The sequence below is a fragment of the Rhopalosiphum padi genome, chromosome 1 (assembly GCF_020882245.1).
Source record: "Rhopalosiphum padi isolate XX-2018 chromosome 1, ASM2088224v1, whole genome shotgun sequence".
Classification (NCBI taxonomy): domain Eukaryota; kingdom Metazoa; phylum Arthropoda; class Insecta; order Hemiptera; family Aphididae; genus Rhopalosiphum; species Rhopalosiphum padi.
Window position 1 is genome coordinate 34,440,705 of NC_083597.1, and position 18,553 is coordinate 34,459,257.

The 18,553-nt window shown below is 25.0% G+C and overlaps 2 protein-coding genes across 4 annotated transcripts; one reads left to right on the forward strand and one right to left on the reverse strand.

Moving 5' to 3' along the window:
- The first annotated feature begins 3,194 nt into the window (after window positions 1-3,194).
- On the forward strand, window positions 3,195-13,696 carry LOC132928492 (kinesin-like protein KIF20A). Its single transcript, XM_060993201.1, has 25 exons — window positions 3,195-3,412; window positions 5,252-5,481; window positions 5,555-5,628; window positions 5,690-5,844; window positions 5,919-6,113; window positions 6,174-6,452; window positions 7,593-7,776; window positions 7,853-7,981; window positions 8,044-8,333; window positions 8,401-8,459; window positions 8,520-8,629; window positions 8,696-8,807; window positions 8,867-8,992; window positions 9,054-9,116; window positions 9,184-9,294; window positions 9,514-9,609; window positions 10,000-10,161; window positions 10,219-10,279; window positions 10,349-10,409; window positions 10,478-10,595; window positions 10,662-10,703; window positions 10,814-10,875; window positions 12,424-12,446; window positions 13,036-13,160; window positions 13,223-13,696. Exons 2-25 carry the CDS (start codon window positions 5,275-5,277, stop codon window positions 13,295-13,297), a joined length of 2,919 nt encoding a protein of 972 aa, XP_060849184.1. The 5' UTR covers window positions 3,195-3,412; window positions 5,252-5,274; the 3' UTR covers window positions 13,298-13,696.
- Window positions 13,697-14,548: 852 nt separating this feature from the next.
- LOC132928475 (serine/threonine-protein phosphatase 2A activator-like) lies at window positions 14,549-17,091 on the reverse strand. Of its 3 annotated transcripts, none has more exons than XM_060993171.1 (7): window positions 16,983-17,091; window positions 16,534-16,799; window positions 15,600-15,803; window positions 15,316-15,533; window positions 15,124-15,248; window positions 14,851-15,059; window positions 14,549-14,785 (listed from the first exon to the last, which is right to left on the reverse strand). In XM_060993171.1, exons 2-7 carry the CDS (start codon window positions 16,600-16,602, stop codon window positions 14,630-14,632), a joined length of 981 nt encoding a protein of 326 aa, XP_060849154.1. In that variant the 5' UTR covers window positions 16,603-16,799; window positions 16,983-17,091; the 3' UTR covers window positions 14,549-14,629. The 3 variants fall into 3 exon arrangements, with proteins under 3 accessions (XP_060849154.1, XP_060849171.1, XP_060849163.1); XM_060993188.1 differs by having other exon boundaries at window positions 16,955-17,054; XM_060993180.1 differs by having other exon boundaries at window positions 16,921-16,997.
- Window positions 17,092-18,553: the final 1,462 nt, after the last annotated feature.

Consider the following 18,553-nt stretch of genomic DNA (forward strand, 5'->3'; position numbering starts at 1 on the left):
AAGTATAATATGTTGTTTCCTAATTTTAATAAATTTTCTCATGAAAATTAAATATTTTTAATGGGCATAATAACTTGGAAATAATAATAGACTTAGAACAGGTACAAATAAAAGCCATCAATAACGTTTTTCATTTTTTAAATGTATATATATATATATATATGTTGCATGTAGTAAGATTCTAGCGTTGGTTACAAAATATAAAATTGTTCTGGAATTTAATTTATAAACCCGTAAAGTTGGAAGTTAAATATTTATGCTACTAGAAAAAGTAAAGAACAATAAAAAATTTTTAAAATCTTAATATAAGGACAATATAATTAATAACCTATAGTTATGAAAAAAACTTCGTAGTTAAAAAAATTCAAATGAGATTTTATAAAAAAATAAAGGTTACTCACTCATTAAGGGTTTTCTAATAAAAACTGTCAATCTAATATAGTTGAATTTTCAATGAATACCTACTAAGAACTTCCAATGCAGCAAAAGGTTGTTATAAAATTATATAAACATTGCTTATTATCAACACATCCTATGACTATACATTTATTAATCTCAAAAATCAAAAAAGATCATGAAACTTTTATTTTAAACCAGTAGGTTGTAGGTAGTAAATTATTTTTCAATTTTAATATAATAAATCATTTTATATTGTTGATATCTTTTTGTATTTTTGAACTTAAACTATAAAAATATGTTCTTGGCAACTCTGTACATACATGTATGTATATTTATAAATATATTTTTATCGATTTATTTTAAAACAAATGTCGGTCCGTAATTATTATGAATAGCTTATTTATCCGATCAAAATAATTTTTTAAACAAATTAATAATAAAGATTCGCGCTTCCCACCGATACCACATTTTTATTGAGACCAGTGGCGTAGCCGGGGGGGGTGGGTGTTAACCCCCTCAGTGGCGTAACTGGGAAAAAATCTGGAAGAACAATATATAATATATTTATTATTATCAAAACCCTGACACCCCACCGGTTAAAATATATACCTTTATCCCTCAAAAAAATGTCAGGGGGGCAAGTGCCCTCCTTGCCCCCTCAATTACACCACTGACCCCCCCCTCCCCGTTCGTATTTATATCAAAAATATAATAATGTTTATAATATAGGAATACAATAATTTGGTCGTGGTAAAATGTATTCTGTTATGCTGTATTCACACACTGCCACGGTTTAAGATAAACTTTGTCTTAAATAGTGCACACAGTGTCGTATTACTCGAATTATTGCACTCGTGCAGATAATATTTACACTACACCATAATATTATGTAATTTACGTTATTGTTAACAATACTATTGTTATTTCTATTTTAAATACATTTGTAAGAAAGGAAAAAAAATATTTTAAATAAATATTTAAAAGTTAAACGTATATTATAATTTATTTAAGCAATTTATGAGTACATTTCAGGGAGTGTGAAATCCTTCACAAGTTACATTTTATTACAAACTCCCCCCCCCCCTAAAAGAAATCCTGGCTACGCCACTGATTGAGACAACATATGCAAACAATTGTTGGATAATTACAGTGTAACAGTAAGTACCTATATGTATAGTATTTTGGATGAATCGTAATGCGGTCCACCGCCATCGCGCCGCTAAGACTGCTTAGGGACTCAATCGGGAATTCTAAAAATGGACGGAATACAATATTATCATTTATCTGATTAATGATTATAATAAGTTATAATACGTATATAGTCAATAATATATGTGTTGATTTTACATGATGTGTATTTTTCCTCTGTTTTTATTAGTTCCTTACCTTTTAGGAAAGTTATTATTCTACCTATAATACACTATGACATTTTTTATTTATTTTAAGATGTTTATATATATAATTTTATTATATTGTATAGATCCTATAATATGAGAATCTATTTTAACTGTTTACACTATCCACATTTAGGTACAGTATTTACAAAAATAAAGTTTATGTAATATAAGTTATTGTCGTTATTGATATAATATTGTACCATAAATGTATTAATTGGTATATAATACATAATTAATTAAAGTAAATTTTAATACCTTACTATTTATTGGAAAAAAAATAATAAAATTATTTTTTAATAATCAGATGCTAAAGGTCTAAAGGTCAAAAATAAAAAATAAGAAAAAAAATACAATCAAATATATTAATCGGTATTGGTAAATAAGAACTGCATATATTTTCATCATTGTAATATTTATTAAATTATAAGTTCATATTATTTTTCCAAGAGTTGGTCTTGACATCTCACTAATAGATAAGATAGTTTATACATTAGTAACAGATCGGCTAGAGTTTTTAATTTTTCATTGAAAAAATGTTCATTTATTATATTTAGAATATTAATTAAAACAAAGTTTTCTGAAATAGTTGAAACTTCGAACTTAAGAGTATACGTATGAATGAAAAATAGGTTTTTAACATAAAACCTGTATTTAATTATCTGCAGATAAAATTTTGAAAATTGCCAATTTTATTAACTAGAACCTCAAAAAGGTCAAGAAATATTTAAAAACCCATTAAATATCCGAAAATGTATACAACCCAATATTTATATAAACGTTTTTGTATAAGAAATTATTTATTTTATAAGTACCTAACTTAAAAAAAAGTAAGAATCGCAGAATGACAAATCTTACCATAAAACATTATTGTTGAACTTCAATAACTATAGTAGCTAGTAGCTACAGATTGATTTATATTGATTAATTTGATTTATCAAAATATGAATTACAGAAGTTTATAAGTTCAGATTTAAAATTGTTTATTCAATGAAGATTTTATTTATTTTATTGTAATTCTAAAATATTTTTTGTCGATACTTTAAAACTTTTAACGTAGGTACATATTGTGAAGTGTGATGTGTCTTGAACGAGTTGAACACTCATTAGTCAATAATTTAGAATTCAAATATTCCATATTGTACCGATACGCATTGATAGACTCCAATTTCTACCTCGAAAATCGTGGTTGTGTAGGAACGGTATTACTGATAATACAGTTGTTACAACTTGCCATATGTTTTACACACTGTGATTTTACATTATCGTGAGTTTGGCACCACTTCATCAGTTTGGAAAATCTCATTGGCTATCTGCCGTCTGCTATAACATCACAAACAACCGTTTTCTGCAATCCGGGAGTTGGGATAATAGTTTTTTGAATTTCCGTTTTTGTGTTCCGTAGCCACTGTTAGTGACGTTAGTGTTCCACTTAAAATTTCCGTTAAAATTTTGATGCCAAAGCCAGCGATTGAATTGATTAAAATTAATTCTCTTATGTGTGTTTGTGTTATGTGTATCGTATTGAGTATTAAAGTGTTTATTGAATAAAGTTGTTCGGTGTTTTCTGTTTAGTACTTACCTCTAATAATAGTGCGTTTACTATAAATTATTTTTCTGTGAGTATCTGGTAAATTGTAAATAGTAATAATATTTCTATTGTAACATTGTATCCACTTTAAACTACCTATTGCAAATATTTCTTTGAAACTAAATACAAACCTATTAATTTTAATTTAATACAAATTATATTTAGTTATAAAAACTATCAGATCTAATACTTTAACTAAAAACAAGTAGTTTAATAGTAGCGAAAAGAAAATTGAATTATTTTTAAGTCTGATTCCATAATAGTGTAATGAAATATAAATGATTTGATAAAATCTTAAATTATTGAGTATATTATGTGAAACTAAATGTTTGTATAATTATATAGCTTGTGAAGTTTTTAAGATTTTGAGCATGAATTATTACATCATACCCCTTGTCAGTACAATATTGTAGTGGCTAACTAAAAAACTATCGGTTTTAAGTTACCAATATGTATATAATATTATTCTTTAGTACAAATTGTGTGTATATTTTATCATACCTACCTATTAATAAAATTAAATATAGTATATTTTACTACTTACTATGGAGTATTAATAATTGAAAAAGATAAACTAAGTCTGTAGTTATAGCAATGATATTACAGTAACATTTTAAGCGCCTAAAGTTAATTTTTATATTTTAATGTAAGTTATAGTGTTATATTTATTTTTAATTAGAAGGAAATACCATTGCCTGATATGATTTAGCAATAATATACTTTATATAATATTGCTATTGCAAGAAAGATATTTTTAAAAACACTACTATGTCATCGATATGAAATCTATGACATATAATCAAGATTTTATAGACCTAAATGTGAAAATATAAATTGATGTTAGTCAATCTGTATACATATAAATCATTGATGTACATATGATAAATGTAACCAAACATTATTATCTAGAACAAAAAATAATATCAATATTATTTTATTCAATTTGTATTGTTATAAATAATGTTTTTCTTATGGCAATGTGTATCTGGTTAATAATTTAGTATGTTAAAAGTAAAAATGTCCATTATATTTCTGAGTACTTGGGGAAATAAACTAAGAAAACCAGGAACTGTATTATTATTTAATTTTATTAATTTTTTGTCAGGTACCTAATTATTGAACAAAATTATTATTATATAGAGTGATTCTTTTATCATTATACACTCATTATTTTGTCAATCATTTACTTTGTTTCATTTTTTTTTTCACCATTTTATTTAATGATGAAACCATTATCAACTTTTGGTTTTCAAATGGCAAAAAAAAATTTTTAATTTAAAATGTGTTAAATTAATAGGGCTATTTTTTTTATGAATTTTAAATGTTCGAGTTATTATTTTTTGTTAATTGTTTAGTGAGGTATAGCTTTTCAATGTTGGGCGGTTTTGGTTTTTATAATACTTCTTGTTTCTGTAGACCAGTAGTCACATGGGTAATAGATAATAAGAGGTACATATTTTCATATGTGATAAACTCACCTATCGACACAATGATGAACTTTATACCAACGCCTCACAACCGTAATAACCTGTAGGATGAACAACTTAAAGACCTCAAACCATCCAACTTCAAGGAAATATAACTCATTAACGGTTAAATGAAAAATAATAATTTTAACGATAAAATTTATAAAAATAATAGTCCTACTATTTTATAACATTTTAAATGTAGGTTACCATTTAAAAATCAAAAATTGATAGTGGTTTCTCCAATAAAAGAGTGAAAAATGTAAAAAGTCAATACTTGATGAAATAATGAGTGTATAATGAAAAAAGAATCACTCTGTATAATATATACAATTTAGCCTACTTAATTATATTTTAATAGGTTATTATTTATAAAAACAATTTAATTATCATGTTAATAGGTTATAGTATCTAGAGAGAAATAATGAATGATTCAAAAGATCATCATTCTACTGGTTCTTATGTTGAACCAAGAGTTCCGAGTATAACTGGTTTTGGACAAAGGAAAATTAATGGAAAACCTAAGAAAGTACTGGATTATTCTTTGGAAAAATGTAATGACCATTCTGGAGTTCCAAAAATTGATGTTTGCTTACGTTTAAAACCACGAATAAATAGTGTTCCTACTGGGGTAAGCAAATGAAAATATTGATAATTAATAGTACTTATTAATTTCAAAATTAAATAAATTATTTTTATTGTAGCTTGATACATTGACAATATTGAGTGATAATATTGTTGCTTGCAACAATGGAAATGCAAGAGATGATGTTACAGAGTAAGATATTTTTCTTACTTAATATTCAATTATTTTCTAATATTTTCTTTTTTCTCTTTAGGTATACATTTTCTAGTGTATTTGGTCCAAATGTTGATCAAAAGAAATTTTTTGATACCTGGGTGTATGATAAAGTATTAAGATTTTTAAATGGAAATAATGAATTATTATTTGCATATGGCACAACAAATGCAGGAAAAACATTTACAATTCATGGTAGTTAAATAATTCCGATTAGTATATTATATTTTTTTTAAACAATATTTTTAATTATCTTATAATATTATTAGGAAACATAAATGATCCTGGTATGATACCTAGAACTTTATTACTTGTCTTCAATTCATTAAATAAAAAATTAATGTCACAATGTAAATACAAACCCGATAAAGTTATTGCAGCCCATATTTTAGATGAAAAGTTAATAGAATATGAAGAGGATATTAGAAATAATATTTTAAACAATTGGTGTAATGAAAAAAACCCAAGTAATTATAAAATTAATTTATGTATTATTTTAATTCTTACCAATTTCTTATTATTTTAGGATGATTTAAAGTCTTGTATGTCTCATTTGGACGAAGGCCAAACAATACATAGCATTGATCAACTTACTAATCAAAGCATTATAAAAATGTTTGATTATTTGAAAAATGATGGAATTGCATCTTTGGATCATGGCAATGTCTCCTACACAGTTTGGGTTTCATATTCTGAAATTTACAATGAATCCATCTATGATTTGTTGATAACTTATTCAGCTAATCAAAAACGAGCACCTCTAAAGTTATCACTCGATCAAAACAAGAATGTATATGTGAAAAGTAAGATAGTTATTTAATACATTTACATAGCAATAATATGTATATTATTATAAGTATGATGTATAAAAACTAAATATATTATATATATTTTAATATTTTAATATAATATATTAATATTAGAAATTTGCGGCTAGTAATAGAGTGAATTGTTCCATATTTCCCACTACTATGTTTTTCATTTTTGCTAGTTTTATCTTGTACATTATTATAAAACAGTGTTATTTAATCTGCATTAATTGCATCGCAGAGTTCATATCTTTCCAGTAACGGTCCAATTAATTAATCATTTATTTATTAGTGTTATTACATTCTGTTACTTTTTCACCAAACACTTTTTTAAAATAAATATTATGTCGTTTCCTTAAATTCTGAAGCCACCAATTACTGATATTGAATTTTTTATGTTTTAATTATTTGGCAAAATGTTTTGCATTCTGTGTCTGAAAATTTAAGACCATTCTTCTTCTTATGATCACTTGAAAAGTTTAGATCAATTTTCCTACTATTTTTTATTATGTTAGTTAAGAGGACGTAGTGTCCGCTTATGATGTTTCCGTCTTTCACATGTGCTACAGCAAATTTTCATTCACAAGTTTCAATATTGTGCTGTTAGTTATCATATTAGAGTAAACTGACCTATTATAAAATTTAAAAGTACGATTAATATCCAGGGCCCCACGTAGACTTTTATTGATATTATTTTTAAGTAAGTAAGAAACTGTACATTTTAAAACGATCATAACTTACTTGAAAATAACAATATCAATAAAAGGCTATGTGGGGCTCTAGATAATAATCTTAGCTTTAAATTTCATAATAGATCAGTTCACTCTTATATCAAAAAACAGCACAATTTTGTAACTTGTGAACGAAAATTTGCCATGTTGTTGCACATGTGTAAGACGGAGACAACAAATGCGGGTTCTATGTCCTCTTAATGTACTTGCTGTTATCCCAGATTCTTCAATCTTATCCAATTTATCTCTCAGCACCCTTTGTTAAGTAATAATTTTTGAACTTACAACAGGTAACACGCGACCAATTGATGATTATGTATTTAAAAAATGTTTATAATAAAATATTCTTGAATTCATAGTTATTATTTGAAAAATATATCTATTAATTTATACATTTTTTTAGATCTAACTCATGTATTTGTTCAGTCTGCTGAAGAAGCATATAAAGTAATGTCTTTTGGAAGAAATAACCTAAGAATTGCAAGTAACAATTTAAATAAATCTTCAAGTCGTTCACATTGTATTTTCACATTGAAACTAATGAGAGTAGAAAATATTGAAAATCCTAAAACAGCTGTTATAAGCAGGTTCAATTTTATTTATAATTTCTAAAATTTATACAATACTATATACATTCTAATATTTTTAATTTTTTGTTTTCAGCATATCATTTTGTGATTTGGCAGGATCTGAACGCCTTAAAAAAACAATGAATATTGGTGATCGCCTTACAGAATCAAAAAATATTAACACATCACTATTAGTTTTAAACAAATGCTTCTCTGTACTACGGTATGTAGATATCTATATAAGATAAATATTTTTAACCTATTAAATATGATATATATTTTTAGTGAAAATCAAAAACGGGGAGAAAATCATTTGGTCCCTTACAGAGAGTCAAAATTAACCCAGATGTTTCAAACCGCTTTAACTGGTAACACTAGAACCGGTATTTCAATGGCTGTTAATGTGGATATGTCTCCAAGTCTATTAGAAGAAACCAAACAAGTATTATTCATGTCTGCTATTGTGCGTGCTATTAATAAAACAAAATCAAAACCCATTTCAAAGCCAAGACCAAGTTTTGCTATATGGGCTGCAAATAACAGAAAAAGCTTAAAACAGGCATCCTCCAAACAAAGTATAAATATATTTTTATTATAAAATGTTTTTTTTTCATCAATATTAATAGATGTTTATACATAAAGGTCCAATAATTGAAGACGAGAACAGCATAAGTGAATCAAAATATGAACATAAATCAGTGGTATATACAATTATGAATACAATTTATTATAATTGTTTAATAATAATAATTTTTTTTTAGATGTCTAATGAAGATTTTGAAGCAAGATTCAAAGAAAGAGAATCAATACTTCGAAAAGAATTACTCCAACAATTTCATTCAATTTTAAATAACAATAATGCATTCCACAAGTAAAACATAATTTATTTTTAAATAAACTTAGATATTTTTTTATTTAATATTCATTTGTTTTTTAGTAAACAAAAAGAAACTATGATCAAAAATAAAACAGAAATGTATGAAAACAAAATAAAACGATTAAAAGCATATTATATTGAAGAAATTCGAGAGAGGGACGAGAAATTAGCAGTAAGTTAATTTGGTTCTTATTTAATTCATCCATATAATACTTATATTGTTAATTTCAGCTTCATTCAAATCCCAACCTTACAAATAATTATGAAAACAATAAAAATAAGAGTGAAATGGAAAATTATGAATTTAGAATTGGAGAACTTGAAATTCAAAAAGAAGAATTACTTGCTGAAATTAATGTAAGACAACAAACTTAAATTAAAGTAATCATTATTTTAATCAATGTCTTAACTTAAATAGGAATTAAAAAATGTTCATGATTTGCGGAAAGAAGATATTGATGCTAAAAATCGTGAAATTGAAGTAATCATTTTGTAAAACTGTAATTAATATATTTATTAATTATTTAAATATTTTATATTTAATTTAGAACTATAAAGCCATGTTGGATGAGGCAAATACTGAATATGAACAAATGGAAAATGTTATAGATGAAATGAATAACAAATTTGATGTGTTGTATCAAGAACTGGAAGAAAAGGTAAGATAATGTCGTATTTATTATTTGTTATAATTTCAATTTATTGAGTTTATATCTTTCAATACACAGTCAAAAAAACCATGTGCGTAGATTCTCGTGAATATTTTTAATAGGTGTAATCTAGGGTTAAATATATCCAACTTAGTATAAACATAATTTATAGCTATTTTGAATTAATTTTAATAAAAAATAAAAATTTTACAAATTTTTGTTCAATAGAATTTAGAAATTGAACGACTTAGTGGATCATTAGAAGCCAAAGATAATTGTATTACAGAAATGGAACTACTTCAAGAAGAACGTATAACCGAAGTGGTAAGATATGCTTTTTTTAATATAATTGTCTAAATAGTAAATACTAAATATTAGAATATTCAAAATCATAAGCTGGTTTTAAAATTACAAAAGTAGAAAATATTAATTATTTAAATAGTTTTTTTAATGCTTTGTTTTTATCAGGTCAGTACTTGTGTAAATTAAATAAAAACAAATTAATTATTTATGCAACTATATAAGAAATCAGTGGCTTAACTAGGGGGAAGGCTGGACCCCCCCCCCCTCCCCATAAACAAATATCAATAAAATTTAAAAATTATTTTAATTTTTAATGGTCTGTGTAAATCGTTACAAAAATTGATCAGCTCTCTCCAAAAAAAAATCCTGACTACGCCACTGTAAGAAATGTTACCTTTTAAATGTTTTTAGGCAGAACAAAAAATTTTAAAATATATGGATGAAAAAATTGAAACAATCGTTGGCTTGGAAAATACTATAATGAAACTGAAAACAAAGAATAAAAAATATAACGAAGAAAAGTCTAATATGGCGAAACAATATCAAGCATTAAAACAACAATATTTACAAATGGTAATTTACTGCTTAATGTACTTGTATATGTGATTACTCTATAATCTTTAATTTTAGTCAAAAGCCACAGAAGAATCTAGTAATACCAATCAGTCTGTACTGCTTTCAAAGATAACAGGTTAATATAATATAATACATTATTTATATACAACTTTTAATTTAATTTTAATTATTATTTTTTGTACAGATAAAGATTCAAAGATTGCAAAGCTCCAAGATCATGTGCAAAAATTAGAATATGAACTCAAGTAATAAAAAAGTTCATCAAAGAAATACTGATTTGTTTTTGTCCTAATAACATTTACTTTAATTATAGGGATAATGAAAATAAAGTTAATGAACTACAGACTACAATTAATAATTTAAAAACAGCAAGTGTGAGACCATCAACTAAAAGTATAGGTGTCGTAACAACTTTAAGCAACGTCCAAATAGTAAGTCAATATTGTAATCTAATGTCAGCTTGTATTAATTATTTTTTATTTGTATATTTATAATAGTCTTTAAAAACCAACGATTTATTGGAAGACAAAGAAAATATGGTAAGAACATTAATAATTATATTAGTAATATATATATAATCAGAAAATAGGCCTCAAAGAAGATCTAAAAATATATATTATTATTATTATTATATTTTTTTTCTGTCTAGCTTTCAAAATCAGAAAATAGGCCTCAAAGAAGATGTAAAAATACAACATTATCAACTACCAAGTAAATTTACAATAATAATAATAACTTAAAATAAATATTATTAAGTAATTAATTTGATAAGTAAAGATGTTATTTTATAGTAATTATAAAATTGTTCATAGATATTTGGATAACTAATAAATCACTATATTATGATTTATTTTACAAAATATTTAAATAATACATTGTTATTACTTGTTAGTTAATACCATTTAATAAATCTAAATGAAATAATATAATAACAACTAAATATTTATAAATATTTTTGGACAAAAATTAATTTTGTACCTTTTATATCACTTATAAGTTATAACTATATGGTTCTATACGCAAAGGTTTCATTATAGGTAGTCTTGGAATTTTTATGACTAAATTTGTTTTTCATTCTTTAAATAAATAAAATCTTTGTATTTGGCGAAACCAAAAAATGTATTCATTTAATCCACACAATTATTTGTCTTTATGATAGATAATAATTATAATCAACATGAGCATGCACGAGGGGGGTTCTGGATGTGCCTGGGCACCAAAATTTAAGTCCTATTGGGTCAATATTTTAATTAATGTTACTAGAATAAAAATGTTATTTTTTCTAAAATAAGGGGAAAAAAATTATATTTTGGTATAAAAAAAAATAATACAATGTAAAATATTTTTAATTTGCACGTTAAAACTTATTATGATTATAACAGCTAGATCTTATTGACTACAAAAGTAAAAATAAATAAATAAATATTGCAATTATCTTAAAATAGATTTTTAGATCCAACATTCTAATGAAATATTATATAACTTGGTACTATTTATAACACTTATTAATATATGATATAATGTAAGTAATGTTTATTCATGCATTATAATTATTAAAATATATACATATATGTTTTATTAAGTCCCGAAAAAATTATAGGCACCCCGAAATTCAGGTTTGCGCACGCCTATGATAATCAATATCTAATAATGACTAGCTAGTAGCTACTTAAATATAAAATAAAAATTTTAAAATCTAATAAACCTAATACCTAATTATTATATTTAATTGCACATAATATTAATAAATTATATTTATTGATTATACTGATACTTTTATCAATTAATATTAAAATGGCCATGATAAAAGATGTATGTGTAACATGTGTATCAGAGACAAAATATAGCCCCCTATATTTAATAATGTCACTTGTGTTAAACTAACCTAAGGACCAAAAAAAAAAGCTAAATTTCATCTAAATAGATATTCCCATTTGTTATTTTTAGTATATATTTTAAACTTATAATGTTTTATTGATTATTAAGAATACATTTTTTTTTTTCTATAGTTTGAAAAATCTTTAAGTTTAATAACCTCTATTTGGAGGAGTTAAAATGATTATACAACTACATTTCTTAACAATGTTGTAATCTATGCTTTTATTGAATTATATTCGTCAATAGCTTTAAAAAATATATGTTCTGATTTAACCTTTAAACTGTCTGTTACTAATAGGCTCTTAACTTTTATGGCCACAAATTGTATTTATTTATTTGTTTTTAATTATAAAAATAAAATTACTTTATTGTTTGTTCCAGGAAAACAAAAAAATTGAAAATAGGTAAATATCGATAATTAAAAATAATGTATATATGAGATAGACCATCCATGTATTCATAAATATAGGAAATATTATTATACATGTAATAATGCCAAGTTACACTATACTCAGAGTACCCTACTACTGTGTCTTAATATGTTTTTTTTACGTGTAATAATAAAAAATTGATATATCGTCAAAATTAAATATAAAAATCTATGTGTTAATATGTTGGTTTTTATGATAAAAACATTGAATTTTGAGTATGTAAATATAGTTTACTTTACAATATAACATGCCTAAAAATCAAAGTACTTAAAAAAAAATCAACATACAAATACCAATAATGTCATAATTTATTGTTTGATTGTATTATAAGAGTTAATTGATCAATTCAACCTAACATTGTAAAATAAAGACATAATAGTATAGCATTCTATAAACTTCATGCATTATATATATAAAAAAAAAAAATTTTAATTAAAACATGCATTTTTTAAATCTACAAAATATTTCCTATATTTGTGAACGTATTTTCTTTTACCTAAAGCTTTATGTTTGAATTTTTTCTATTTTTAATATTTACTAACCTTTTTTATTTTAAATATAGAAGGAACTCCTGATAGTTGTGACAAGAAATTGGATGAAGCTATAGCTAACATTCCAATTAGTACACGCAAACGCAAGTTGTTTGACAATAAACCTCCATTAATTGACAGTAGTAATATACCATCTGTAAGATCAAGATATTTTATATGATATTATAAATGTTTGAATGATTTGTTATTTGTAAACAGGATAATTCCATGAATTCAGTACTCTCTCCTGCTCGAGCACTACATCAAGTCTCTAAATTGCGTGTTAAACAATAATATTTTTGTTTTCGATTTATAAATGTATATAATTTTAACTGATATCGTATCTTTAATTGTACAATAAAAGAACATTTTTTTTTGTTAATTTATTTTTGTAATTATTTAAATCATAACTATGCAAATAATAAAAATGTTTTTTTTTTGTTTTTTGACATTTTGGCATTTAATATTTTTAATAAAACAACATATTATTAATTTTAACTCATTTATGTTTCTGTATTTTTATATTACTAGTGTCATTGATTATATTTACTGTAGTACTATAATATTTGTATTATAATTAATGATCATATGCAAATGTTTTTTACTTGCATTTCATAATATCAATTTAAATGTATATAATTTATTTATTGTAGTCAAAATTGTAAAATTAAATATAATTAATTTTATTTTATACACTATGCTTATTGTTCTTATAAATTATAATATATCAAAAGTTAAACATTTTTCAAAATATGATGATTTGATGAAGTATCAATTATAATATTTGTTATCGTTTTATCATTTAAGTATTCTTCGATATACATAAAATCTTGATAAGCTATGTAAACATCTAAATTAAATTAGAACATATCTCCATAGGTGCTATTTAAATGCAAGATGACACCTAATAAATGATCAAAAAATTTAAAAATTTAGATACAGTTATGTAGATTTATCATAGCATATGAATATTAAACTCATTATTATATAACGCAAGCTTATTAACTTCTGAAATCTTCAGAATTAAAAAGTGGAAAGCAATGATTCATAATTATTATGATTTCGTAAAAACTGATGTAGCTATTCTGTGTACTTAATTCCACAATAATAGTATACGATTATATTATTATCTGTTAAATACAACAAACAAATAAATTGTATGTGCGATTATAGAAAGAGATTTTGACACAGGTAATTATTAATATAAAATTCCAAAGTAAAACTAAAAAATAAATTAATCTAAGACCGTGACTAAAACAAATCAATACATATTCAAATATTTTAATCTTATTGTACAAATTAAACTTGTTTTGACAACCTAAGGTCAAACACAAATTTAATTAACTTATTTACTATTCAAATTTCCTAATCAGTATTAATTAATAATAAATAGTCAATAATCTGTTCATTATTCATAGACATAAATAATTTTAATATTTATCAGTGGCCACCAATAATAGTTAAACATTGTCTTCATATGATATTGATGATCTTATAGGACTATTGCATTAGCAAAATGAAATGATTTTAATAAAAAGTAGGCGATTTTGAGATATAGCTGATGATAATTAGTTTACATTAAATACAAATACATTCATATAAATTTGACAACAGTTTACTTATTTACTATGATTGGTTGGTTTTCTTAAGTTTTTCCAATAATGACAGTGCAGGAGTTTTCATTGCCAATGGTGTAGCAAAGGGTTTTTTGTTTGTACACTGTTTAAATTTAAATAAATTTCCAAAAGGTACATGTTGAATGATTGGGAATTTTCCAAGCACCTGAAAATAATGAATAAACACTTAAATAAAAATTGTTATGATAAAAATGTGTATTTTTAAATTACCTCTTTTTTATACATTTTAATTAAACCTTCATTGATTTTATTCCAACTTTGAACACCGCTTATATTCCAAAGTTGATTAGAATGCTCATGAAACAATCCTTTTTTTACTTGCATTATGAAATCAATACACCCGAGGAACATATACTTTGATTTGAACTGTTGTACACATTTTTCATCAACAAACAAATTTGGATTTAAATCTGGGTTTTCTAAAAATAATAAATCAATTTAGTTTGTAAAATCCTAAATAGTATTAAAATAATATAGTATTACCGATTAGTTGTGCGCTACCCCAAATAAAAGGCACAAACTGGTAGTCATCTAAACTCCAAGCACCGTGGCTTCCAGCTGGTTCCATTTGATACCTGAGTTGACATCTACGAACTATTTCTAAATATCTAAAACAGTATAAACAAATCTACAATTAATTAACTCTATTAACATATATAAATATAATAAATTAACCTTAAAAATAGCACATTGACTGTAGCTTTACTGTCACTTTGTTTCAATATGTCTACTTTGTATAAACCACACAAGAACATACAAAATGACATTTCATGTCCAGTACCATAATCAATACGAGTTGGATTACCAAAGCTATCGACAATATAAGCGGTAAGTTCAATAATGTTTTGTTGGTCGACAGATGACAATTCTTTACATAATACTTGGGGCAATCTCTAAAAACAAATTTTAAAATAAATCCTCGCCATAAAATACAATTTTCAAATCAATTATTATCTAACCGTTTTTAACAAATTGTAAAATGTAGAAAAAGCTTTATTTCCAAACCTACAGCTCTCTTTCAATGGTTCCACTTCTGTAATCCAATCATCAATTGTGTTTAGTACATTTAATAACTGGGAAATCACATTAGACACCGTCAAAGTTTTGTTCAATGGTATGGCATACACGGATTTGTTCATGGCTGCTATAAATCCAATATAATCCTAAAAACGACAATTCACATGTTGTCATTATAATTTTATACCTCCTGTTAAAATCAGTTTATAAATAACTAATAAGTAGGCGATAAACATTGTGCTCAGTTTTATAAACTGAACTCAAAAGTGATCTACATAATATAATATCAATATGTCCAACATTAAAATATACATAATAGAGCTTACAAGACTAGTAATTTATAAGTATTAATAATTTTTGCACTGAGATAATGCAGAGACAATGATATGTATATATATATAAATTATTTAATTATTTGTTATAATCCAAAGCACATACAGAACTACCTATCACACAATAGAATTTATTTAGTCATGCAATAATAGGTAATTGTTTATCATATAATATTTGCAAACCACCATACAAAATACCTACTTAAATACATATTTTTATGTAATTTTTTCCAATATATTTTACATTTAAAAATAAAAAATTACCTACTCACTAAAAACTAGGCTACAGTTTCACAAACACTGTTAAAGTATATTACATAATATAATTTATACATTATTTTGTTTAAGAATTAGGAGTATATACTTTACTCTCAATATGTGAAAATGTGTTGAGCGTCATTGACACTTGACAATCGCCAATAACGATCATAGAAAAATTAGTATAAAAATAATGTAGATATCATACATGCAGACAAACACCAAAATCGTTGAAGATTAACTTTAATTTCGAAAAGTAAACTTATAATACGCATCTTAAACTTACGTCGTACGCTTCTGACGATTCCCATGCATCCATATCGCTTTCGTTTTTCACTCTTGTCTTAAACTCCATATTATGGCCTTTGAATTTGAGGATTGTCGTAGTGGCGTCGGTCACGTAGTTGGGTTAAACGTATATTATTTTCGTTTAAACACTTGTCAATAACCGATCTTGTACGTCCGCAATGCAAGCTTAAGTTAGCGATTCAAAACGTCTTATCTTACTGTCCACTGCACAATGTATAGGTAAATCCAAACATTCCAAACTATCTAAGAATGAAATAAACGCGTCTCATCATGATACTCGTAGTCATAAATACAAGTTAGTTTACTAAATAGTAAATACTATGATTATGAACTATAATAGTATATTATTTAATAATTAGTATACCTAATAATATTTAATAATTTCTTTTACCACTCACAAAAATATATATTTAAGTAGGTACCTACCAACTGTATTGGACGCGTTTGTAGTGATTTTGTTACTATAAGTCCCTACTAGATTCAAAATATTATTATTCATTTACTGATAAGAAATAAGTGCATGCTACAGACATGATAGTGCAGCTTGCAACCGCAATCTGACTTGTGACTAAGATAGAATCTTAGTCCGTGCTATAGACTATAATGACTATATAATGAGTACCAATGATTATGATTTTTGGATGGTTGTCAGTTGTCGAACTTATATTACCTATTTATAGTATTTAATATTTATACCTACTTTTTTTTATGCACATTTTTAATAATAATTGTAATGATAACATTATTTTATATTTTTATTCAATTAAAAAATAGAATTATAATATTTACAAACAAAAGCTTAATACATTATTAATCTCATCATGTTATATAAATACTATAGTATTCTATGCCTCTATAGCACACATTTGTTGTGTAAAATATTAATGATTGACGTGACCTACGTCAGTACTCAGTTCGTAAAGTACGAAATAAAAATTTGCCGCTCTGGGCAACGGAACCCAAAGCCCCTACCTAAATACGCCCCTGAGTGCAATATCGCCCGATACCGGCTTTAATTTAATTTACTATTTCAGATTTCAGATATTTCAATAAAAATAATATCATGCAGTGCTTCTAAATTCGTGGCTGTGTAGGCCGCAGTCTACACTGCTTATTCCTTAATCCCGGTCTGGTATATAGTAACAAAATTATCTTGATAATTGATATAGCTTATTTTTAATAAAATAATAATATAAATAAGAGGACGTAGTATCATAAACTGCATCATTCAAATTTATTTGTTTTGCCTAGGGAGGAAAAATGTGGAGAGGGGCGGCAAATTTTGTAATGTTTTTAAATTGTTTTATTCAAAATCATCAAACGTATAAAAAAAATTGGAAAATTAATTATTTTATATTTACGAAAAATAATTAATAATGTGAGTATTTTTTTATATTTGTTATTATCGTATACGGTATACCTATCTATTTTGGTTCATTATAAATATAGAAAACAGTTTTTGATAATACTGTATTTAACATGTTGCCATGTTGGTAAGAAACAGCATAGCATTTTTAACAATTGAGTTAAGTCTTCTTGTTTCATTATCATATGAAGATATTATAAAATCATTTGCAAATAAAAAAACAAGACTTCAGATTTTAATGTTAAAATTGTACGTTTATAGTATTTGATTGTATGTTAAACCGTTGTCCGTTGTCGTATTACCTTTTATGTTGACGGGATGTATATCCAACGTATATACAACGGGACAATATTTTATGAACAAGTGAAAAAGTTGCACAATTTAAATTGTACATTACAACTGTGTGTTAAAATAAAATGTGTTATAGCTTTTAATATAAGCAATAAGCGTACATAGTATACAATTGTTTTAGTGAAAACGTGGTATATTATCTTATTTGTTGGAAACGGATATTGATGAAAAAAGGAAAGATACACTTTAGGTAGAAACGGGTATACAATAATTATTAAAATAATAGATTTATGCAACGTCATAAATATATTATACTAAATTCCTAGGAGGTACTTATACC